The sequence below is a fragment of the Eleginops maclovinus genome, chromosome 7, assembly GCF_036324505.1.
Source record: "Eleginops maclovinus isolate JMC-PN-2008 ecotype Puerto Natales chromosome 7, JC_Emac_rtc_rv5, whole genome shotgun sequence".
In the NCBI taxonomy this organism is placed as follows: Eukaryota; Metazoa; Chordata; class Actinopteri; order Perciformes; family Eleginopidae; genus Eleginops; species Eleginops maclovinus.
In genome coordinates this window covers 21,181,561-21,206,845 of record NC_086355.1, presented here as the reverse complement: position 1 = coordinate 21,206,845, position 25,285 = coordinate 21,181,561, and the positions used below count along the sequence as shown (strand labels likewise).

Below are 25,285 nucleotides of genomic sequence, written 5' to 3'. Positions count from 1 at the left end.
GGACTTTTCAGTAAGGTCAACTACATGCTGGAGGCAGAAGTGTGTTTGATTGATGCAGTCTGTCTGCAGTTCCTTTGTCATACTGGAGACTGAATTATAGATCCAACAAGGCAACCTGACAGGTCCCAGAGACATTGAAACATCAGCTGTCTCTCCCAAACATCATGTGACTACTACACAAAGTTCATCATTCATGTGTTGAAATACGCTCAGTTAATGAATGTTATCATTTAGTAACATAATATATAAACCCTCTCACTATATATAAATTGCTATTTGTTGTGATGAAGGTTTTTTAATAGGTTTTAAGCTGAACTTTAATTACTGGTGTCTGTAGCTAACATTGCCAGTTTCAACTGGCTGTTCATAGCTAACAATGCTTTTTGCACCTGGTCCGGTACCGGTCCATGGGTCATTTGGTACCAGGCCACACAGAAAGATTGAATAAAGTATTTTATTTTCTATCAATCTGAAATATGTTTTATTTTGAAAAATGACCGGATACATCCGTCTGTGCTTCTGTGTCTCTTGACACCATAGGTCAACTTTTGTGTGTGGAGAAATGTGTTCTCTCTGCTGAGTTCAGTGTGTTTGTTGACCTATGTTTCTCTGCCAGATACCGGTACTTGTTTCAAGAAGATATTTTGATATTTTAGCAGCGGAGCTCACAAAATGTAAACCGAAGCCTGATGTTTAAGGAAGACGGGAAAAATATATTCCAGCTGTGATTGGGTGTTGTCACTTCAAAAGCGTTGCTATTCGAAAGTTAAACTACTTATAATGTCACAAAATATAAAGCAGTTCACAGTCCTTATATGGGATTTTTTAAACTAGGGAAGTTCTTAGGAGCTAGCGGCCACTGCATATTAATTTTAAAATAAATATTTCTATTTCAATAAATTGTCCTGCCCTTAAGTGAAATTCCTTATATTTGACTACTTTCAAGGCTTTTAGTAAGACTTTTGCATCCAGATTGTCCTCTTCCTATCTCAGTGGCAGCTAATCCTTCCATTAATAAATATGAGGAGCAAGCCATTTCCCTCTGCATGCTGTGTGCCAAATGCTTCATCCTTCAGCAGAGGAAGTCAGAGGTTAGCTCTTTATCCCAGCAGATGCTGAGACCTGGGGAGTGTGCTTCACATGAAGACACCATCTTCCTGAAAAGGTGACAACCCCTGTTGGAGAAATGAACCTGTGGCAAGACTCCAGCTTCAGCATCCCATTTTAACTATAACACACCATACATCATGTTGGCTCTTTAGGTTTTGTGTCTTTGTTTATTTTCTTCTTACATTTTTATTCAATACATTTTGTTGGTTCCTATTCCGATCCCCTTTGTCCTTATATCCTATTGTTTTATTCAAAAATGATTTGTATGTGTACATCTACATATTTCGCCTTTCTAATCTACTTCTGTTGATGATTTCTTCCCCAGGTTAACCCAATGTTAAGATTGATCAAAAATAATGTTTGAGGGCCATTTAGTACTTTAGTTTAGTTGGTATTTGTTTAGTTTTTGTAGTTGTGTTTTTGAGCATGACGGTGTATGATGCATTACCTCTCTCCAACTCTATGGATGTGTTTATAATATACAGCATATTGTAAATACTTTTCTGTTTAGTTTCTGGTCCTCTATTCTTTAAGGGAAAATATTCCTTAAGACATTTCTGTGTTATTAAAAGGCCATTTCTGTCAAATTTTTCTTCCAACTTCCAGTGTCATTTGTTTGCACAATAGTCTCTCACTAGAACGATGGTATCAGAGATCCCTCTCTTCCTCAATTACATTGCAACCTAAACAGGAAGTGGCAAGGTTTGTCTGCACAGAATGTCCCCGTTACAGACCTCTGAGATTGGATGGATGTTATAACAATTCTGTTTGTGGCTTCCTGGTCCTAATTGCTAAAAAGTGATGCGCAGTTTTCCTCAGTGCAGCTCTCACTGACAGGTGGATTCTGTTTCAATGCTTCACCTAAAGGCTGCCATAAAAGGATGATGTTATTTAACTATAGAATTATTTATGGTGTGAATCTATCCAGCAGATAGGTCACGGCCCATTTCATCTTCTAGCTTCGGATCCATGCAGGCACAGCTTAGACGGTCAAAGAGGAGATGATTAAAATGGGTTTAGAGAATTGGCTTTGCGTTGCATGATGTGATTGCATCACCTCAGAGGGAGCCTATTATTTGTGCAGCGGAGCAGACTAGCTTGTAAATAGCCATTTTGGCTAAATTTGTTGAGAGGATGGCCTCTAATTTCAGCCTGTAATGTTATTATTTCAGCATAGCCTTCTCCGCATGTCCTCCGCGACTGAGGGCCAGATGGGTTCATATTCCCTCTCAGGCATACTCATGTGAGTCAGCTGCCTTCATCAATTCAAGTTTGTAATTTCTTAATCTCTAATATGGGGATATTACCTGAAAGATTTACTGAGCTGCTGACAGGGAAACAAAGTCCAGCCAATGGACTTTTGTAGGGTTTTTATTTCACTGCAAACCCCTATTCAGATAGATATACACATTAATAAGTTTCCCAATACATAGTTTTATGGGCTGTGATTATTGAATTGCCACTAAACTCTAGGAAACTGGCAGCGTACAGCCAACAGCTGCTGCAGACAGCCCTACAGAAAGACGGTATAACCAAATCATCCGCAAAGTGAAATAAAAACATTATGAGATTACTAAAAACACAATCTGTTTTATAGTCAGTTAACTCCAACGACAACTCATCCATAAAAATAAGTTTATTTGGTTATCCGGAGATTATAAACCACCCTGCTACATGCCATTGTTCTTTCCAGCCTAAACTGTATTTTTTGACAGAAATGTTTATATTCAGTGAAACAGATAGACAATGAGAGTTTCTTAAAAAAGAGAGCCATAGTTCAAATTTAGTCATTGACAGCGTATTTATGTAATGTATGAACAACTTAAATTGTAGGTTCCTCAACAGTGCATTTACAAGACATAAAAAATAGTATAAAAATAGTTTAAGCTTAGGTGTTGAATAGTCTTGCTTGTGGGATGAAACTGTCTCTGGGTCTGGAGGTTTGAAAGCTGATGCTGCGGTACCGCCTGTCAGACGGCAGCAGACAGAACAGTTGGTTGCTGGGGTGATGGGGGTCTTTGATCATTCTGTGGGCTTTCTTACCGAGCCACTGGGAAAAGAGGTCCTCCATGGATGGCAGCTCCATCCTGGTGATGTGCTCTGCAGTTTTTACCACCCTCTGTAGAGCCTTACGGCTGAGGGCGGTGCAACTGCCGTACCAGGCCGTGACGCAGCCAATCAAGATACTCTCTATGGTGCTCCTATAGAAGTTGCAGAGTGTCCTGGAGTCCATGTTGATCCTCTGCAGCCTGCGGAGAAAGAAAAGCCACTGGCGGGCTGTTTTGGTGATGATTTCTGTGTGATGACTCCATGTCAGGTCCTCGGCGATGTGGACACTGGGGAACCTGGACTGTGTCACTCTCTCTGCTGCTTCCTGTAATCCACAATCTGCTCCTCGGTTTTGCTGAAGGTGAGATGGAGGTTGTTATCCTTGCACCAAGATATCAGAGTTCGGACCTTCTCTCTGTACGTGGTCTCGTCGCCTTTGGTGATGAGGCCAATGATGGTCGTGGTCATAATGGTGTTGGAGCTGTGTGTGAACAGGGATTAGAGGAGAGGTCTGAGCAAGCAGCCTTGAGGGGCACCGGTTTTGAGGATCAGGGTGGAGGATGTGATGTTTCTCATCTCCACTGTCTGGGCTCTGCCCTTCATGAAGTTCAGGACCCAATCACAGATGGCGTTGCTGAGCCCAAGCTCCCTGAGCTTGATGACAAGCGTGGAGGGAACAATGGTGTTAAAAGCTGTAGACCTGTACTCAATGAACAGCATTCTCACATATGTGTTCCTCTGGTCCAGGTGGGAGTGGGCAGTGCGGAGGGTGTGCGCAAAGGCATGCAGACACAGCCTAGGCATTTTTTGTTCATTTTATTTTTGTTTTTCTATAATGGAAATCAGCATATGCAATCACCAACCACTTAATATTTTCTATATTTATCGGGATTAAATTAAAGAACATTTCCTGAATAGGAAACTAATGGAAACCAAACAGGATCATGAACAAATTGTGTGATAAACGTAGAAAACAAGGATGCATTGAAAATGCAAATAAATGTATTGCCAGCATCATGTATGTTCTGTGCAGACTTGATAAATAAGAAATAATTGTTACATTTATCTCATTTTCATACTAATTAAACCATGGGTCATCAACAACATTGTCGTCCTGCCAACATGTTTCTAATCAGACATCACACACAGCATTAAGCTATTCAGTGAGCATGCAAGCTCCTCCATTCATCATATTTCTATACTCATTTATTCAGCTTCTGCATTTAAAGGATGATTCCGGTTAACATCTTTCCCATGAATGTAGATCTGTAGGTCGGCATCATTTTCACTTTTTTTTTTTTCACCAGGCGACATCATGTACATTTTAACATGACCTATTGAGCTACAATAGCAACATTTAAGGGTTATTAGACCATTTGAACTAAGCCATCATTGCACTTTAATGTGTCTTTCATTTGTATTATTGACTAATTATTCCAACTTTTAGTTTAAACCTCCTGTTGACAGATCCTCAGATGACATTAGAACTTTATCCTCTGTAAGTCAGGCGGGTGTATGTTCATTTCTGGGCAGCTCAGTGTGGGAAAGCTCTGACTGTCTGACCCTCTCAAGTTAAACCACGGTAAGTGATAGCACATGTTTTGGACAGGCAACAACCAGGCTTTTTTGTTTTATCTAACACAAAATGTGTCTTTTACTAAACATCTGAAGCTGAAACGGGTGTACACAGAACTGTGTTTTGTTCCTAATGAGTAACCTAAAAAGATGTAAACCCTAGAGGATCTTTTCATCGACATTAGCTGAGGGATTTTTTGTCTCTGTAGCGGTGTCAGACCTGGAATCAAAAGCAAAATTCAGATTCTTTTGTCATTGTGTATAACGCACTTGTGGTTAATTATCAGTTCTATGTGTGCGGAAATTCTTCATAAATTCAAATATATTTCATGTCGCTGAAATTAACCTTGATTTTTGATCTCAGGACGAGGATTCACAGTCTCTCAGGATAAAAACAAAGGCAAACATGTATCATTTTCTTTCCTTAGCAGATGCCTGCAAACAGAAAAGAAACAGGGATGGCATTTGTGTGTTGGTGTGGTTTGTTTGTTTGTGTGTGTGTGTGTGTGTGTGTGTGTGTGTGTGTGTGTGTGTGTGTGTGTGTGTGTGTGTGTGTGTGTGTGTGTGTGTGTGTGTGTCTGTGTGTGTGTGTGTGTGTGTGTGTGTGTGTGTGTGTGTGTGTGTGTGTGTGTGTGTGTGTCTGTGTGTCTGTGTGTGTGTGTGTGTGTGTGTGTGTGTGTGTGTGTGTCTGTGCACTTATATTTGCCTGTGATCCTACTTGAAAGCTTAGTACTGACATTGCTTTTGAATGAACTATTTCTTCAAAGAGGGTCTGCAGTGTCATATTCAAACCAAGAATAGGCTTTTAATTTCTTGATTTTCATGAAGACATTTTATTATTTCTGATTTTTAAATCTCCTACTTTTAGTTTTGCCATGTAACCACAATCAGATACTCAGAAATGACTCGGATAAGAACAATCACATTATTTGCAGAGCAAAACCTGTCTACTCTTGTTTCTGTATGAAGTAATTGTGTGAGCTGGAAATCCCCTTAGGCTTCTTGTTTGATATTAGCCTAGCACATAATAAATCCATTTTAATCAAGTTCCAGTAGACTTTGATTTTAATGTGTGCATTCCATCTGACCTATTCATGCAGAGAGATATGTTTGTTGCGACAAGAAAAAAATTGTCCTTACATGAACTACGCGCAATGTTAACATGGTAATATGATTTAAAGCAGTGGGCTGATTCTCAACCAGGGGTAATAATAATAATAATAATAATAATAATAATAATAATAATAATAATAATAATAAATTGTATTTGTATAGCACACTTTAAAAACTAAATGTTCTCAAGGTGCTTCACAATGCTATGGGGAGAAAAGAAACAAACTAAAATGAAACAAAAGCTACCGAAGGATCATATTTAATAAAATAGTGAGCTGAGTGTCAAAAAGAAAAAGGTTAAGAGCATAACAGGTTTAAATATAAAATGAAGCACAGTCAGGGAAATGCAATGGGGAACAGGTGGGTCTTCAGGCTTTTCTTGAAGACTGAGAGGGATGCAGAGGTCCTTAAATCTTCTGGTAGCTGATTCCACAGACGAGGGCCGAGGGAGGAGAAAGCACGGTCTCCCATGCTGGCCAGTTTTGTCCGGGGAACAGCCAGGAGATTGATGCTGGATGACCTGAGGGTGCGTGATGTTTTTGAGTGTTGTGTACTAAGCAAGTCCTGTAGGTAGGTGGGGCCTGTGGGGTTAATGGCCATGGTGAGGACTTGATCCGGGGGGTTACGGGGAGCCAGTGGAGTGAGTGAAGGCTGGGGGTGATGTGTTCTGATTTGCGTGTTTAACGGAGTATCCGGGCGGCACTGTTTTGTACATATTGCAGTCTCTGAATTGTTTTTGTTGGTAGGCCGGCAAGCAGAGAATTGCAGTAGTCAATGAGGGAGGTGACAAAGGCATGGACCAGTTTTTCTGCATCCAGTTTGCAGAGTGACTGTCGCATTTTGCGAGATGTTCCTCAGATGGCAGTAGGAAGCTTTGCAGACAGTCTTGATGTGTGCTTAGAAAGAAAGGGATGAGTCCTGTTTCATGCCTAGGTTTGTTACAAGAGGGGAGAGAGGAATGGAGTGGCCATTGATGACGATTTGAGGGATGTTTGCTTTGAGTAATTGATGGGGTGTTCCAATGAGACTGGCCTCTGATTTACTGCTATTTAGTTGGAGGGAGTTATTGCTCATCCAGTGATGTATGTGGTCCAGGCATCTTGAGATCTTTGAAAGTGCTAGATGTTTATTGAGGGCAGCATGTAAATTAAAAAGAGAAGTGGCCCCAGGACTGACCCTTGGGGAACACCAGAGGTACACACAGTGTGTGTTGGAGGTAGTCTATCACATGGTCATACTTCTTGCCATTGGTTGTATTAGAAAACATTGTGGAGTAGATTGACTGCAACTAAATAGAAATTATGATTTTATAATAAGGAATCTGCATTTGTCAGAAGGGAAATTTGCATCAATTTGCATCAATTTGCACAAATGTATTACCGGGGTTTGACAGATTCTCTTTTGTTTCTAGGTTTTTAATTAATTTTCCAATAACCCTTAGCAAACTACTTTTCATTAATTGTCTTTCGCATCATAGTAGTGGCATTACTGTGATACTTGAAGACAGTAGGGAAGTTATATTAAAGGTGTTTGAGTCTCCCAGTTTTTCACATGCATATCCTAAATGCTAATTGCACAGAGGGAAGAATATCCAATTTAAATGAACTAATCCATCAATGCAGTTTAATCTGTTTCGGCCTTAACTTGTGACATTTCCATTTCCTGTATACACTCAAGACTGTGAAGTATAGTATTAGACTGTCTTTCTCCTAATACTAAATGACTAATAATAATAATAATAATAATAATAATAATAATAATAATAATAATAATAATAATAATAATAATAATAATAAATCACATTTATATAGCGCTTTTTATGGTACTCAAAGACGCTCATCAGAGAGATGCAATGAAATCGCAACTAGGACTTGAGGTTAATGCAGCCTGGGTTCAGACAGTGCCAAGGGAATGGCTGTATAAAGTAATATATGGTGTAGTGTTGTGTTACTGCCTCTTGATAGCTAGGCAACAGTCACTTGTATTTTAGCCTTAGGTGAGAGAGCCTTTGCACACCCCCTTCTGTCAGTGTTGACAACCAATTCTAGGTTTCAAACATATCAGTAGGTGTGGCTGCCTGCAGTAAAAGAATGGATGTTTGGACTTTTTGTATTTTTTCTGGTAGAGATATAAATTGTTTGCACAGTAGCCGTGGCACCATTTAAAATCAAACGGGGCTGCTTGTTCATCGACCCCTGAGGAGTTACATTGATTATCTGGACAGACAATGAGGTCCACCAGGTGGTTAAAGATTCTTGCAGGGGTGTTTCACATTAGCCAGCAGGTGTTGTGGCTGTGAAACATGCTCTGTACCTTGTTAATGTTAAAGTGTGTCCACACATTTCAACCCACACAGCGAGCCTTTACTCAAAACTCTGCCCTCATCCTTTGTCAACTTCTACTGACTCATTAAATTAATTATTGATCTGAAGGGCAGCTCACTGTCGAGTGTTATGTAAATTGTTGGCTGCTTTGTTTAACTTTATAAAGGAGCACCAGTTGGAAGTTAATAAATGGGATGTGTTATTTGAAAAGTAGTAACACAATAAAAGGCCCTTGGCTCAAAACAAGAAAAGTTCATTACCTGCATTGCTAAATCATTCATATCGATTTTTTCTCCCAACGTCATTTGACTACTTTTAAACTTATTTTAACTTAAGACATGTTTGGCTCCAGCAGTGGGTTTTTAATGGAGATAGAGCACCGCCAGTGTTATCTGAGCCAAGCAGGGTTTGACAGAACGAAGAGGTCTTGAGCAGGGCTTAATCTGAGTCTTTCGGGGAGAGCTGTAAGAGGACAGAGAATGATGGCTTTGAAGATGTTTCCCCGCCAAAACCCACAGACTCTCAGTACTTGTGTTCGTCGAGTTACGTGTTTATGGGATGAGGCAGTAAGCTGTACTTTTTGTGAAAAAACTTTTCCAGACGCTTCTAACTTTCATAAGCCCATACTAATGTTCAGCAGGCTCATGAATCTCCTCAAGGGGTAGATTAGTTTACTTCTAAATTAATCAGTTGATGTTAAGAAATTCCAGTTGGAACATGTTTGACAGAAACCAAAACGTATTGAGGTTGAAGCATCCCCCTAAACTTCTGATTTCCCCAAGGATTCTCTCAATATTTAAATATCACCTTTTCTGGAAATCTCTCAAGCTCCAATCAGTGATGTTTGGGGAAATACAATTGATACATTGTCCAAGCCACACATTTTAATTACTTGATATAACCTTTACTGAAATAGTGACTTTGTACAAATCTTCATAGCAATAAGAGATGGTCTACATTGTTTCCATTAGGGAGTTGTTGACATTCATAACTGATTATTATGTATATAAAGGCTGATGTTTTGCTATCATACTCAATCCATCCCCCAGTATTGAAAACTGTGACCCCAAGATGGAGCAGTTTGGTCATTGTCAGACAAGTTTTCATGACCACTCAGTTTTTTCTTGTGGCCCCCTTTGGGCCCAAATTCCCAGGTTGGGAACCACTGTCCTGGGAGACATAAATGTTATATCTGCTGCAATGCTGATAGCTAAACCATCTGTGGGCAATGAAGGTTACAGATGCTGTGCTTACTTTTTTAGAAGTTGTATACCTGTATGCTCAAAAAAAAACATGTTCTCACGGCCTCTCCTTTCCAATACACATTTCCCCCCTGTAGACATATAAAACAAAGCACCCTCATTCATCTGAAGTTTCAAGGAGGCCTTAGGGCAAATGACATCATGGCATGTACTACAAGCCAAAGTGTCTGGAGTATCGTCCTTCAACACGTTGTTTCAAATTAGAAATATTGAGGTCACAATATCGTGGGAAAATCCACTCACAGGAAATTCCATCAGACTTTGTTGCAGATACGACCCTGTGACTTTTACTTTCTATCCCCCCTAAGACTTTCCATTCAGAAGGTGGGGGACCACTGAAGCACAGTTTCCCTGAACACAGTGAGTAATAGGGCTGCATGATTAGTCTCACAGACAGGCACATTCTTGTCCACTGACATCCCACACATGTGCACCTAATGTTAAACCAAGCATGCACACACCGACAAAGTGCCAGGGATGTGCTTACAAGATATTCAGTTTCATTTTAGGTCATAAAAGCTCATTTTTGTCAGAGCACAAATCTATCAATGGGTTGAGATGATTCAGCTTGTTCCCAGTGTTATTTATTTTGTTTCAAGAATTTTATCTTAAAACAATACAGAGTATCATCTGAATTAATAATTATTTAAAATGTCAATATGTTAATTCTGTTTGTAATTGAGTGCATCACATTCAGACATCTTCAGTTTGCCATTGATCATCTACTATTCCACATTGTTAAGAACAGAAGGTAAAAACACAACACAGAAACAAATTGCTGTACTTTTTTTGATGTAGCATAAATCCAAAATAATGCAGTCAAGTCTTTACTGATTAGATTCAGAGATATACTAATGCAATAAGTTAAATTAGAATGTATTTTTTGAGGAAACAGAGATTGTTTGGTGTATCTTTTATAAATTAGTAAACTGTTCTTTGTCAACATTATCTGGTGATTCCTACAACATTAACAGATATAATTAAGCATTGGGAAGAATGTGTTGATGACTTTATAGTTAATGGAATTCAACCTATATTCATTCACATTTTGGCCACTTTGGGAGCAGAGAAGATAGCTGTCAACAAAACAGTTACATATTATCAGTTTAGAAATGTGTTAGCACAAACTTGCCAATTATGTTATCCAGCAGACATAGCTCAAAATCAGCAATGCCTTTTACCCATTGTAAGTAACTTTGGACAAAAGCGTCAGTTAATGCAATGTGATGTTATGTACTTAACATTGGTCAGTATTTTTAGTTTTGGTCCCAACCAACTCCAAATATCTGCCATTTAGATGCCGACTGTGTATTTCCTGATAGTTTTTGTCAATTTATTTGAGCTTTTTGGTCAAAAACAGATTAACTGACATCAAGGTTGGTAACACCAGCGAAAGAACTTGACCATAAAGTTGTTGGCTATATACACAAAACTATGATCAGAAAGATGATAACACAGAAAATGATGATATTCTATTGCTCATAGACAATCAATGTATGTTATTCTTAAGGAGCTAAACAGATCATTAAGAATGACGAAAACTCTTTTTTACAAGTATCCTGCCTTAGATAGGTTAGCTACATAATGTGGTTATAAGTAAGCAGACTCAAACCAGCCTTATAAAGAAGAATTTCCCAATGGTTAAGTCTGCAATTGATTTGATTGATTGAGTCGATTCACAATTTTACTTCTTCCTTTAATTTTGATGTAACAATTTTATTTGAGAAGAGGGTTCAAATGAATGTCATTCCTAAAGGAGAGCTGTTGTTTGGACCCACTTGAGCTCCAAAAGTACTAGAATACAGCCCACTGATCTGACAATTAAAGCGGTTTATAGTTGAAGTGCTGCTAGAATTTGGTCCTCTTGAGATTCCCAATTTCCTCTCTCTATGCATCTTGAAAGCTCCAGCTCTGCTTCTACAACACAACAAGCTGCACCTCGGAATATGACACCTCTATTAACGATGACACATTATTTATCAAGCAAAGCTTTTCTCCAAACGATATTGCCAAATACAAAAAACAAAAGTCATAGTTTACTCAGGGTGGGATGATGTGACATAACTGACTCACGCAGTTAACAATATCTCCGTGGGACAGTTATCTTGTTTTTTAAATCTTTTTATTATTGTATTTCCAAACCTTTATTTACCAAGGGAAGGTGGACCAATCATATTTTTCTACTCTGCAAAACACTGCTAAAGTTCCTCACAGTCACCCCTGGGAGCAGATAAGTGTGACTGTCCTCTGCTGATGACTGGTTTACGAGCTCCATGACAGCGGATGGCGTTTAGAAAGGCTGGCTTGATGGCACCTCAGCGTCCCTTCAGGAAGAGGAAACAAATATTAGCTTTCCCATCCCAGCTGTTCTGGGGAGTTGGGCCAGGACCCCTTGAGTCAGTCTTGTACAGAAAGACTGTTGGTTTTGGCAACGTAGAAGGATGGAACAAAAAGATTAGCTATCAGTTTTGGAGCAATGTCAGTTTGCAATATCTTTCACTTTCTTCAAATATCTTTCACTTTCTTTGCTGGTCTTGGCACCATCTGAAGAGAGAACCAAAGGTTTCACCATCGGTTTGAAACATTGTCAGTTAACGACATCTTTCACTTTCAATGGTTTTCACTTTCACCTTTACAGTATGAATACAATATTCACAAATATTAAAAGTAGAATTGTTCAGTTCTTGTATAACAAATAAAAACAACATTGAATTCTTAAGCCAAAAACTTTCATTATTTTCTGACTGAATCAGTGGCTTTGTTTTAGTGCTCACCTTCATTACACGGTATGAACTGCCTGGCTAGATGCTTTATGAAAGGCCAAAAAAGCCACATAAAGATAATGAGGTAGTTTTTGTGTTGGTGGGTTTCTTTTGCTTCGAAAACCTTTAACAACAGTTGTTAAGAATAAAGTTCTAATCAGCCACAGACTGAACTTAGATCCAAAAAACAGTCACAAACGGCTATAGATCTCTGTAAATATTAAAGGAAAAGTTTAGCTCTTAAATTTAGCTTAGCACACAAACTGGAACCAGCAAGCCTAGCTCTGCCTAAATGTTACACATCTTTCGAATAAATCCATACAAAACTCAAAGTGTAAAAACACAGGGTCACATTTGACATATTGGGGTTATGTTCCGGATTATTTTTTATTTGGTACTGGTAAATTGTTGGGGTCTCTGTTGGTTGCATTGCGACTGGTCCTGCTTACGATATGAGCTGTGTGCAGTTCATGTCGACAGACGGACACAACAATAATTATATTTTTGAGTATTACATCTTGTCACAATCGTGACAGCTTGTGGCAATGTGGAATCTCGGACAAGCAAAATAGTAATGTTTTATCTGCCAAGTTAATTTGTACGCCCTTGTCCCCAAATCACACATTTCTCTCGCAGGGCTTCACAAAGACGACACCAATCTGAGCCAGATAAGGATAAACTCAACTGAAGTGCCTTGCATCCCCTCTCCCCCGCTGCATATCAAATCTCCAGCCTTGACATTTGTGGAGCTAGCCTCATACAGTGTGTTATTGCACATTGTGTGGTATTTAACACAGTGTAATGAAATCATTCAGGCAATGAAAGTATGGGGCACAAAGGGGCTGGCAGACTTTAACTTCATAGGGTATGTGCCAGTTTGAAGCTCAATTACAGTATGTGTCACCAGCAGAGGCCTGTGGGAGCTGAACAGGGGTTGGAAAGCTCTCCAAACCCCATAACTCAGGTACAAGCAGACTGCTTAGTCTGGGTGGTGGGCTTCGGATGAAATGTTCTCATCACTGTGAGATGAATTCCGGCCTATTAAAGTACTGTTGAGTGGTAGAAAAAATGTAACCTGTGGGTGAGAGAGGGAGAGCGAGAGAGAGAGATGCTAATGTTGAGTTCTTTTATTCCAAAATGGAGGTCTAATCAATAAAGTCAAAAACAAATTCTCTCATTTAAAATGTTTATTCAAAAAGGCAGTGAAATAACACGTTACTAAACTGAGGGGTCTTAAGTTTCCACAAATCACAGGCCGCAAGCAGTTAACAGTAACCAGTTTCACTTCAGAGAGCCCCGAACATTGTACAATCCATTATAAAGGTCTAATTCGGAGGGAACCATCTGAGTCTATTTTCTCATTGGCTCCTTGTTGGTGCACGGGCAGAGATTACGCCCCTTGGCAACACGATCCATCCAATCGGCATCTCGACGTAGGAGTTGTTGCGCAATGTAATAATCAATATGTTGACATCTTTAGCTGTGCAGGTGTGAGTGACAGGGTGCACCCTGTCCCCCAGTTGACTTCCTGACCTTAAACAACTTCCTGTTATTCTACAGCTTCTTCTCTCTCAGTTTAAGTGTTAGCCTGCTGCTCGTCCAATGGCAGGACATGAAAAATACCTTATAATTGAACTTTATAAAAAAATCTCCTTACTCCTTGCCCCAGTTTCCTTTTCACATTTACGATGGCTTGGAAAGAAAACAGAAACGAGGACGTGTTGACTGAAAAAATACTAATGTAATTACTTGCTAAACGTTATGATTCAAGGGATACATCTTATTTCCTCATATGAGCTCCCACAGACTGTCAGTTTCATCAAACGGAAGTACGCACCCACCCGCACGCCTGCACTCTCAACTTCAGCCCTACAACTTGATGAAGTTTTCCTCCAACTTAACATTCAGCGCGGAGCAGCCCCCAGATCAGCAGCATGGCTACATGTAACAAGTGGTGGATTTTGTGCGCAGTTTTGCTTTCCTGTGTCGCCCCTTTTGGGTCCTGCAGAAGACATAAAGCAGGTAAGAGGATAACTAAAGTATATTCATACGTTTAGACTTTTATTTGTACCGTTTTTGCGAAGTTATAGTTGGTCTGAGCTTTTCAAGGCAGCGCATGGGAAAGTTGTTGACACCAAAGTGGTGCGTAAAGTGGAGCTGAGTGGAACGTTTTTAAACATTCACAGTATATATCCTGGTTTCAGTTTGTTCTTGTTAGGACTTTGCGTTTAGTTGAGTTTTTCCTTATAGTTCGTTTTATTATAGATATTATATTCCTTTTATATGCATCGCTTTGCTCAAATATTTGCCTTTCAAAATAAAAGAGCAAACGCACTTACAAACGGAATATGTACCCCTCAAAATGACTCATTGCACTTAAAAAAAAATAGTAAATGCGCCACATTATCAGTTAAACTCAAGGAGTGATCAATTATTATGTGTAATACCACAGACACTTATAACACACTGTTTATATTCTGACCAATGTTGTGACTGAAATCCTGCTCCCTTTGAACGCACCAATGAGTTTGTTGTGTTGTGTTGGAGGTCTTTAAAGTTCCTATTAGTGAGGGAAGAGATTGGTGGCGTCAGGCAGGGCCAAAGTCCACTATTACAGCACTTCTTAGACCGGCCACGACACACACCTGAACGGCCTGGCACCTCCTCCCCTCCGTCATGTTGCAACAGCAGCCTTGCGGGCAGTAATGAGGCAGCTGGGACTGGATTTCAGATACTGAGAAGAATCAGACTGGAGATAAGGTCCAACTCTTAATACTGCTCCATTCCTGAGAGAAAAATACTGAGCTGGAACTAATAACTACACAGCATCATTAATGAAGTCTAGATTCTGGCTGAGGGCCACCGAGGACGGTTGGTGCTGAACTCCAATGTAGGGTTTAATGCCAATATCTGCCTTTTCTTATCTTTCCGTGACATACAGTCGGTTTTATGCATCAATTCCCTGTATGGAAAAACATTAGCAGTCCATGAGAAGGGTTTGCAGCAGAGCATGAAGGCTGAGAGCATACTTATGGAGAGAAAATGTGACATGTACTTTTTAAAATACTTACACACGTTTATTCCTATATTTATTTAAAACTACCTTACTTCTTACAAATGTTTGTCTACCATTAATATTTAGTTTTTAATGATGTGTTTAAGTTGGGATTGCCTTTGGTTGCATTGTGGTTGTCTTGGCTAGAGCCAGATTGAGTCTCTGGGGGGCTTTAAACCAAATTAAGCTGCGCCCCCTTTCACCTTCCTGGTTTTCCCACTATCTTTGCATTGTGTATCCTGTTGTGTTTAAGTACCCATATGGCACTCTGCAGACAACACACAACAGCTTTGTGATATTTTGTTCAAAGTCCCAAAAGCCAACCACAACTCATATGTAATACACTATTAATCCAAAAACCACAAAATAAATGACATTCTCTGACATTAGACCATGCCAAGCCTTAGAGTTTATGTGTTCAACATTACTTTAAAGGGACGTCTAAAAAGAGATTATGAGCAGTGAGGACAATTTTAGTGGGATGTTTTGGAAACATACTGTTCTGGTCAGCTGCTGAATTCTGAACAAATTCAGAGTTCCATTACGCTTCTGTTAAGCCAAGTAAACATTGCAATAATTGCGGCTGGAGGATATGCAGCATGTATAATTATCTTTTTTAATAATTAAAAGATTAGATTTCATTTAGAAGATAATCCTCAGCTGATAACAGCACAACTGGGCAATTTAGATTGTGCTTTAGGCTCTGTCAAAAACAACATCCAAATATTTCTGAGGCTGAATTTATGTTCAGACTAAGGGGCTGTTTTGGGTTGTAAATGGGTTCAGGGCAGATGATCAGGACCTCTGATTTGAAATGACATGTTAAAACGCAGAGTAATCTTCATTTACACAGTTATAGACTGAACTTGGGTTGCCATTGTCATGAGTGATTACTGTTAATAGCCTTCGTAATGATACGTAACCTGTTGGTCATGCATTTCTCACGTAGCCCTTTGTTCATACTGTGGCCATTGTTGTGATAATTGTTGCATTTGATGAAAAACTACGCATGGTAATTTTACTCCCTAACCAAATCAGTAAATTCTTAATCTTGCATAACAGTGAAAATTAACAAATTACTGCCCAACCAGCAGTTTTGTAGGCTGATTTAAATATTTGTTTTATAAATGTGATCTCAATAAACAGATATCTGCATGAATTTAGATTCTGTAGGCAACGTGATAAGTTTTTGGCCTTGGAAGTTTCTCTTTAAGGGAAGCAAAATGACACAAGGCCAGTTAATAAACACACAATAGTATTTACCAGATCAAATTGAGGAACAATACATGTTCTATGAAATTCTCATTAACTAAATTAACTTGAGTTACATTATCTAACATCTTTCATCATGTTATCCTTCAAATGTTATAATATTTACTAAACCACTCATTTTACTGCCTTTTTATAAGCAGTTTTATGGCAATTTTCCTTAGTGAATGAACTTATCAATAAGTTATGTTTTTGATTACAAAATAATTTCATCAATATTTCTGTTCATTTCAAATTCGGTGGTATTACAGAAAGATGAACCTTAGTGCACCTTGAAATAATGATGACTGTTAAATGGTGCAACCACGTAATAATGTTGTATTACAATAATAGGAACATGTTTTTCAAAATAAATTGTATCTCATCTTAATATATATGAATTTAAATATGTTTGAGCTTTAATCATTACATGATTTAATATTCCCCTAGCTTTCCTTCAACAAGCATTTAACATATTTTGCAATTAAAGGCTCCAGTTTCCCACAAGCCATCAGCAGACATTTATTGATGGTGTACATTAGCAAACGACACGCGTTAAGCGTTTTAACCTTAAAGCACATGAGCACAAATATGCAGAGTGTTCAATATTCCAAAACAAAAATTGAGCCTGCAGGCAGTATAACAAAAACACATTACCATTCGGTGATTATACTTGGCATCCATCAGAGATATGAGAATACACGGCAAATACAGAGAGGCGATGTCAGCTTTTTACATTACAGTGGCTTTGTTTACAGTGGAACATTAGCTTTTACTAGTTGCTTATCATTTAGGTGCTCTTGAGAGGTGAAACAATTGGAAACACCCTATGAAACCCAGGATCATTGGCGCACGGTGATAGCAGCTTCACTAATCGTCTCACAGAGGGGTAAACACTGTGTCTCATTCATTTCTGCAGGAATTTAATTAGACCCTCACTTGCTGTTTGAAGTGGTCCTTTTATGAGGGAGCCTTAGGCAATAGACTGAGAGGAAGCTGCGTAGCATTAGCATCTTAATTAGCATTTGCTATAAGGAGTTGCTCTCAAAAAAGCACCTGACTAAATTGTCACTTAAAAACAGTCCATTAGATGAATACACCTGTTACTGGAAAGTGTTGACGCTTCTTTAACTTGCCACTTAGGTGTTGCCTAAAGTTTTCTGCAGTTTTTTGTCAGTTTTTTTAACAACATCAAACTCACCATGAAGCTATTTCACTGTTGCAGAAGCAGCAGCTTTTCCTGGGGGCGACCCCAACAAAATAATACAGACTATTAATCATCATACTGTATAAAATCTTCTCTAAATGATACAGTTTACTACTTTCTGTCTGTTGTCTGAACCCACACACACTTTCTATTTGAGTTCAGTCTCTGCGGTTCATGTTATTTGAGTCGTTTTTCCAAGTTTTAATTCAAACTTATCGTTTGTCATGACAACACATTTAATTATTTCTGAGTTCTTCTTCTTATCTTCTGCAGTATTAGTTGTCCCCAAGTCTTCCACCCAAGTTCATTTAATCCCAGCTGTATACATAGAATTGGACATGAGTCGGACTAAAATCACAAAATTGAGAACTTTCACTTTAAGACTCGCCTTGATTTGAGACTTGTAGGCAACACGATGAGGAAACTTGACGTGCTGACCCATTAATATTAAATAAAAACTCTACTTAATTGTGTTTTCCGGTGCGCCGCCAAACTGTCATAAATAATTAATAGCCTAACAGGGACGTGTCTTTGTTATCTACACTCTTGCAGTTGTAGCAGGTTACCCATAACCCCCCCCCCCCCCCACACACACAAACTTGTAATTCAGATAAGAGAATGGAGAGCACTCTAATGACTGCCAATACAATGTTGTGTCAACATAAAAATGTCAGTGACCTGGCTTGCTTAAAATTTAACGTGACTCTCTTAAGACTTGAGACTTTACTCTAAGGTTGTCCATCAATACTTTGATACTTCCTCAATTCCACATGTTTAAAACAATGCATCTCTCTTTGTTAATTATTTCTAATGGTATCAGAGTATCAACGCTATAAAGAGGTAAAGGAAGGCAGCAGCTATAAACAATTGAATATCAGAAAAAATGCCAGAAAGCAGCATGACACATGACTTGGAATTGCTCTCTAAAGACTTGAGACATGACTGACTTGTTCACCAAAGACTTGGGATTGACCCTTACTTGTTTTCTAAATACTTGAGACATAACACAGTCTCAATCCCTAAGACTTGAGAGTTGACTCTGACCTGGTTACTTCAGACATGAGACCTGGCTGACTTGCTCTCTACATACTTAAGACATAACTCTGGGTTTTTTACTTAAAACTTGAGAATTGAGTCTGATTTACTCTCTAAAGACTTGAGAAATGATTCAGACTTGTTTACTTGAGACTTGATACTTGACTATGAGTATTTTTCTTAATACTTGAGACATTACTTGTTTTTCATAGGACTTGAACCATGACTTCGACTTTTGTCTTGAAGAATTGAGACTTGAGTGCTCCCTGAAGACTTAAGAATTGGACTAGATCCCCAAAACTCTTAACGGGTCTGCATTTGGTGTCTTGAAGGCTGGGCTGAAGCGTGTTGACTTTTTTTTTTTTTTTTCCACAGAATAGTGCCAGCACATCTGTTTCTGGCAGGAATCAAAATAAGTCAGTTTGTGTTGCAGTAGTTTGCATGGATTTAAAAAGACGGTCAGTAGTGGAAATAAGATGAGTGCCTTTTAATAACGGTAATGAATAAGTAGTCTTGGCTGCCCAAAGCACTTTGTTCCTTTTTTGGCATTTCTTTACCACCCTCCTCATTACTGGCTTGTACATCACCAATAATTTTCCATATGTGACATTTTGAAATGGAATAACAGACTTGATTGTATGCCATTGAAAGCATTGACATGTGAAAACACAGCACCATGGTAGGTTAATGTACCTCTCAGGGGCAAAGGGTTAATTTCTGCTCAAGGTGATGCTTGCTGTTATCATATGTTTGTTGTCTTTGTCTTTCCCTCTTACCATCCCAATAAATAACAGTGATATATTCCAATGTAGTTGATATGTAATACATGACCTGATACTATAAATTAATACACAGAAATAATTATGCCCCACAGCTATCTGGGAGTCATGAAGTCATTATAACTCACAGTATATCATCTTATTGACTAGGTAAACTTGTGCTTCTTGTTGGTAGAAACAACTCATTGCATGCCACATACAGTAGGGTTCAAAGTCCTTCTGAATCATCTGCTAAGGAATATGAAATCAACAACACCTTGTTATGTAACACAACAGCAGGAATGCTATTTTAGTGCGCTAGTTGACTGTTTTCTGGGCGTGAGTGCATCTAATGAAACAAACCCCAGAAAAAAAACAATGGTAAAAACCATAAAACACGTCATTCCAACATGGGATTAATCAACATTAGAACACATACTGTCAATCAAAAGACCTCTTCAGGAAATTGGATTAATTTTTGAACCTCTGAATCACCATGAGTCTACATTTTAAGATAAATACATGGCAATATGTTGAAGATGTGTATTCCTGAGAAAGTACCCTTACTCTCGGAGGTGACACAGCGGTGGAGATGACAAATGTACTCGGAGTAGCATAAGCCACAGGTTAATCTCTGTGTCCCGTGCAGCGTCCCCTGTAAAAAAAATGGTGGAGGATATTTCCTCGGCTCTATATTTAGAAAGATGATACTGTGTCCTTGGTCATTTCTCCACTAACTTGACAAGATGGTTAAGTTTGCTTTTTCATTCGCAGCCACAGCAGGGTAGCCTCAGAACTGAGGGCATAGCAAGAGCAGACTCATTCCCAAATCTCACAAGCGAAACATCCCTCTACCATCTTATTTGCTTACTGGCAGGAGAAGATAGGACAGCTCATTGGAAATTGGACGGTCGTGATGTATTAGGCCAGATGGAAAAATGTTATGATATAGTGTTGGTATCATATTGTTGCTCTACAACCAATGGTAACTTAACTGCATGGGAGGTCTGTGAACATTTCCAAAACAACCTTCCATAAGTAGTCATAGTTACACATCCTACACTCTGTATCAAGATCTGTGTGTTTTGGAAAGCTGAAGTATTACTAACTAGCCTAACATCACTAGAAAAATTGGAAATGCAAATTAGTCTGGAACCTCTGAGTACGATTTAAAAGGGGTGTTACCAGTTTAACATCAACATGTGATTTAGCACTGGATGAGCAATGAACATGTCCGCACCGTGTGTATTCCCAATCACAGCGAAGTAGTAACAACGAAACACATCACATCTATAAAGAAAGGCGGAACAAAATAATGAATACCTGGTATTTAGTTGAGTTTATATTTTTTTACTTTTACCTAATCCTGTAAGAAGTATGGTAAACACATTCTTCTCAAGAAAGGTCTTTAAATAATTAAATATTCCCACATAAACACACTTGTAGGGTAAGTGCAGCAAATCCAAAGGTTTTAACCACCTGTGAATTTTCATCACCTTATCCCCAAGCAATGTAACAGGGTGTAAACATGTTGTGATATACAGCTCATGTCATTAGGGCTAAAAAAAGTAGTGGACTAATCATCAGGTCTGTCAGCATGGAGCTATACAGAAACAATTGTGATACGCTTCTAGCTTTTCCAATATGAGGATTTGCAAATTCTCTGTGTTTTTTATCATTTTTATTTGAATATATTTTAGGTTTTTGAGAGATTTGAAGACCACCTTGGATTTTGGATGCTATTTGTCACTATCCTCTAACATTATATTGTCTTATCTGTTTATTGAATAATTAAATGATCGGAAGCTTTATATTGACTGTTTTTGAGGAAAATCATTCATGCTAGCCAAACATTTCATGTCTTTGTCAGAGCAAAGTTCAAGCAACAGTTAGAGGAGCTGCAAACTCTGGCTTTTATTGTGAAACAAGGCCACTATCGAGTGGTGTAGTATTGATTCTTAAAACTGGGAAAACACTAATCATTTTACCACTTCCTGGTTCCCTTGTCTCGTAGCCAATGGTTTTCGGAATGTGTTTGCAGTTAGAAGTCTGAAATAATGTCTGTGGTTTAACATGTTGTGTTACAAAATAAAATGCTACTGTTATTAGAATGAAGATAACACTGTATTTAAAGTATAAAAAGACAACTTTTAAACACCCTTGTCACCCTTTAAAGAAAGGCCTGTTGTTTTTTTCATCGGGCTTTCTTCGTGAAACTGTGCCCACTGTCTTTGTGGTGTTGCGTAAACATTTCTCATGTGGTGCCTGCCTTTGTAACATGTATACTTTATGATTTTGGTGATTTATATCCAGCAGACAAACGAAGGCTCTTTCATCAAATGTCCCTTTCTGTGTGGACAAAGGAGTCTGCTGCTGGGGAGACATTATTACTGTCTCTCTGTAGTTTACAGGAAGCGTTAATCTCTTGGATGTTGACACCTAATAGGATAAATATTTTGCTTGTAGCACAGGGGGTGAATGACACCAACAAGGATGGTAATTAGGGATGTGCTGTAGTGCGTTCCTATTCATGCCTCCATGACTCATTCTGCTTGGTTTGTTTTAAAAGATACTCGTATCTTCTGTGAAGCCTGGAAAGTTTTTTGCAACTGGCCATGTGTATATGGATAAGGCTTTGCTGGAGTTTCCTGTATGAGTCGCACTGACCATAATTGTGAGCTTTACTTAAAGGATAGAGTTTCAGGAAATGATGCATTTAACAGGATACTGAACTTGAGAGATAACCATTATCGTAAGTCACTTGGAAATGAGAAATGTACACATACTTTATATGTAAATGGCAATATGTCTTGAGATGTTTAGTGGTGTTCAGTTGCTTGTGTCACATTTTATAAAAAAGCATCTTTATCGAGAAAGAAAGCAATGCCGTCGTCAGCAAGAAAGAACTTGTATTAGTGCTGCCAGAAATGTTGCCTAATATATCTTAAAAGGGCCCTATAATGTTATGATTAGGGTTTTCTGTAGTGTGTTCTCATAGTTTGTTTTGCATGTAAACATCCCCCCCATTGTACGTGATAGGCTAAGGGGCGAGGTATCTCTAAGCGGATGACCAATCATCACAGAGCCGGTCAGCTGGGCTCTGGTTTAAGATAGAGTGAAAAGAGGTGCTGTAGCACAGGCAGTATGAGAAAAATAAAGAGCTTTTTGAATATTTAAGCATGTTGACATGTCACAGTAGAGGCAGGAAATACAAATGTGAACCTGACCATGAGCATATTATGTCTTCTGTAATATCATAGAGCAAAAAAAACTCTACCGCTCACAAGGAGGTGTGGAGACTAATTGTAAACTATGCGCTCAACCATAGCAGCTAATGGGAGAGGAGTGTACAAAATGTTAAGGGAACAAAAGAAAGAAGTGGACTGAGTCTGAACTTGTTGAGGTACAGTAGCACTTGAATAAAACACATGCTGAAAGAGTGATCAATTAGTCTCCGTGCCAGTTCAGGCAAGATGGGAGTGGACCATGGGTGTTTTTAACTGCTTGGCTTTAAATGTTATTGCCGTTGAAATTGCTCCATTTAGAAAAGGTGTAGTTGATGTTGAAGATAAAGAAATCTGCTGTCAGGATTGCGTGTAGCTGGATAATGTGTTTGGATCTGCCTTTGTTTACTTCTTAGCCCTAAAATGTCTTACTATGAAAATGTGCAGGTGCAGAGCTTTGTCAAGTTCAATTCAAGTCCATCAAAAGTACAACAGATTGTACAACTCTTCTAGTGTGCCGCAATCTCGCCCTCATCAGGGTGGTACTATCTGCCCCACATCAAGACCTTCAAACATGAACAAGATTGAACAAAGGCAGAAGATAGCATGAGAAATGCCAACCATAGCCAACAAGTTCTCTCTTTTTCAGTTTTCCAGCATGAGCAGATAAAAATAATGCAGCTGGATGAACATTAAAGCATGTTAAATATTGTCCAACTCAATGATTATACAGGTGGTATAAACTCTTGCTGTGAGAATGGAAGCATAGAGATAAAATAGACATTTTATTATAAGAAACGTGGCAGTTGTAAATGAGTACAGAGATGTGAGAATATGTACCCAGATAAAAACAGCAGGATATGGGCAAATCTTGTTTTTTTTGCAAGCAAGGGGGATATTTAAATATCCCAAAAAATAGAATGTACATTTGTATCGGAACTCAGCGTTTCTTAGATCTCCTACTGTTTTATTCTCTCTGCTGTCTCTGTTTGTCTTCAGTTCAAACCAAACCCAGAAACTCAGCAGAAACTCTGGTTCTTCCTGTTATTCTCTCCCTTTTCTCTGTACATTTATAAAGTACATACATAATCTTTGCTGCAACATTGTGAACTTGCACTGATGCATCTTTTGTCAATCTGAGTCTCAACTTTATTTTATGTGTGAATTAGTTCTCCTCGATCCCAGCAGCTCCCCTCTCATGAAACTTTCATTTTCACTAAAGCTCACTAATTGTGAGGAAGAGGAAATGTTCCCTTTATTCCCATTTGTATTGTCTGACAATAACCCGCATTGCAGATAATGACCGCCGTATCGATCCTCTCATCTAATCAAGAGTGCATCTACAGTACAATCAGTCGAGGATGACATTTGCACAGACGGGGAATGAGCCACTTACTCTCGCTGTCTGTCTGTCCCAATTGATTCAGCTCGGTAATCGCATCCACATCAGGGGAGACGAGGCTAAGACACAATGACCCATGGATACAGCCTATAGAGTCCTTGGAGGGCCGATCAGTGTTTGACAAATAACATCTTGATTATATGTTGGCTGTTAAAGATTAATTTAGAAAGATGAGTTATAGATTGGCCTAGGAAATTGCCAACTGGGGTTATTATTTTCATGTGGAAAAAACTCTCTGTAGTTATTCAGAAACCTTGTGCTGTTGGAATCATTGACTTGCGTAAGTGTTGTCTTTTCCGATTTTCTGACAGAAAATAATGTGGTTAACAGCTCACTGCTCCCACAGGATGTAATATAGATAGGTTTTATATTTGTATTGAATTCTTGATATTGAGATAACCCAATATCACAGTTTGGCAAAGACTGCAATATTGAGGTTTTAAGATTCATGTTTTCAATGCAATATGATAATAAAATAAACAGACAGTTGAAAACAATGCGATTTTCCCAAAAATGCACATTTTTCAAAAGCCAACAATGCCAACACTTATCCTCACAATGTATTCTTGTGGGTAAAAAACACTACTAAACATTCCACTTTCTGCCACTCGTTTCTATTGAATATAGAGTGTGAAGACTGGTAAACAGGGTTCCTGTATTCCAGCTAAGCCACTACATAGTTGATCGAAAAGCTAGATCACAACATAATGTGCCGTTGGCCTCAGGGGATGTGCAATATGTATTAAGTCCTATTTGTCTTGTGTGGATTGTATAGTGTGCTAATGTGTGTGTCTCTTTATAGGCTCCTATACGTATTTGTTGTCTGTAATTTGTTATTGATGTATAAAACATTTACATGGCTTCTAATTAGAGCTTATATTCAATTACATGCAAGCTTTCCCCAAGGGTACAATAAATAAACATGTCATTATCGGAATGACAGAGCCTACTTTTATTGTTTTTTGTATTGCGGTAACAACTTTGCCTATAAAGACAATTTTCCACACAGGCTCCAATATTTAACAGGTCTAACAATAAATACACAGGAGATCTAACTGGTTGCCAATGGTCATGTGACTGCCTGGTTTGCATACAGTAAAAAGCCTTGAGATACATTTCTCTGACCTAATTATTAAGAACTGACATAATCCCAAAGTTATT

General features: G+C 38.7%; 1 protein-coding gene across 4 annotated transcripts in view; it reads left to right on the top strand.

Annotated features, from left to right (window-relative positions):
• The first annotated feature begins 13,868 nt into the window (after nt 1-13,868).
• Nucleotides 13,869-25,285, top strand: part of tfpia (tissue factor pathway inhibitor a) — a 41,876-nt gene continuing 30,459 nt past the window's right edge. The window contains exon 1 of one of the 4 annotated variants that reach the window (XM_063888526.1): nt 13,869-14,217. In XM_063888526.1, the coding sequence (XP_063744596.1) occupies nt 14,130-14,217 (88 nt within the window). In that variant the 5' untranslated portion in view covers nt 13,869-14,129. The remainder of the gene's footprint in view (nt 14,218-25,285) is intronic. The other 3 variants (XM_063888525.1, XM_063888524.1, XM_063888523.1) reach the window with 3 other exon arrangements.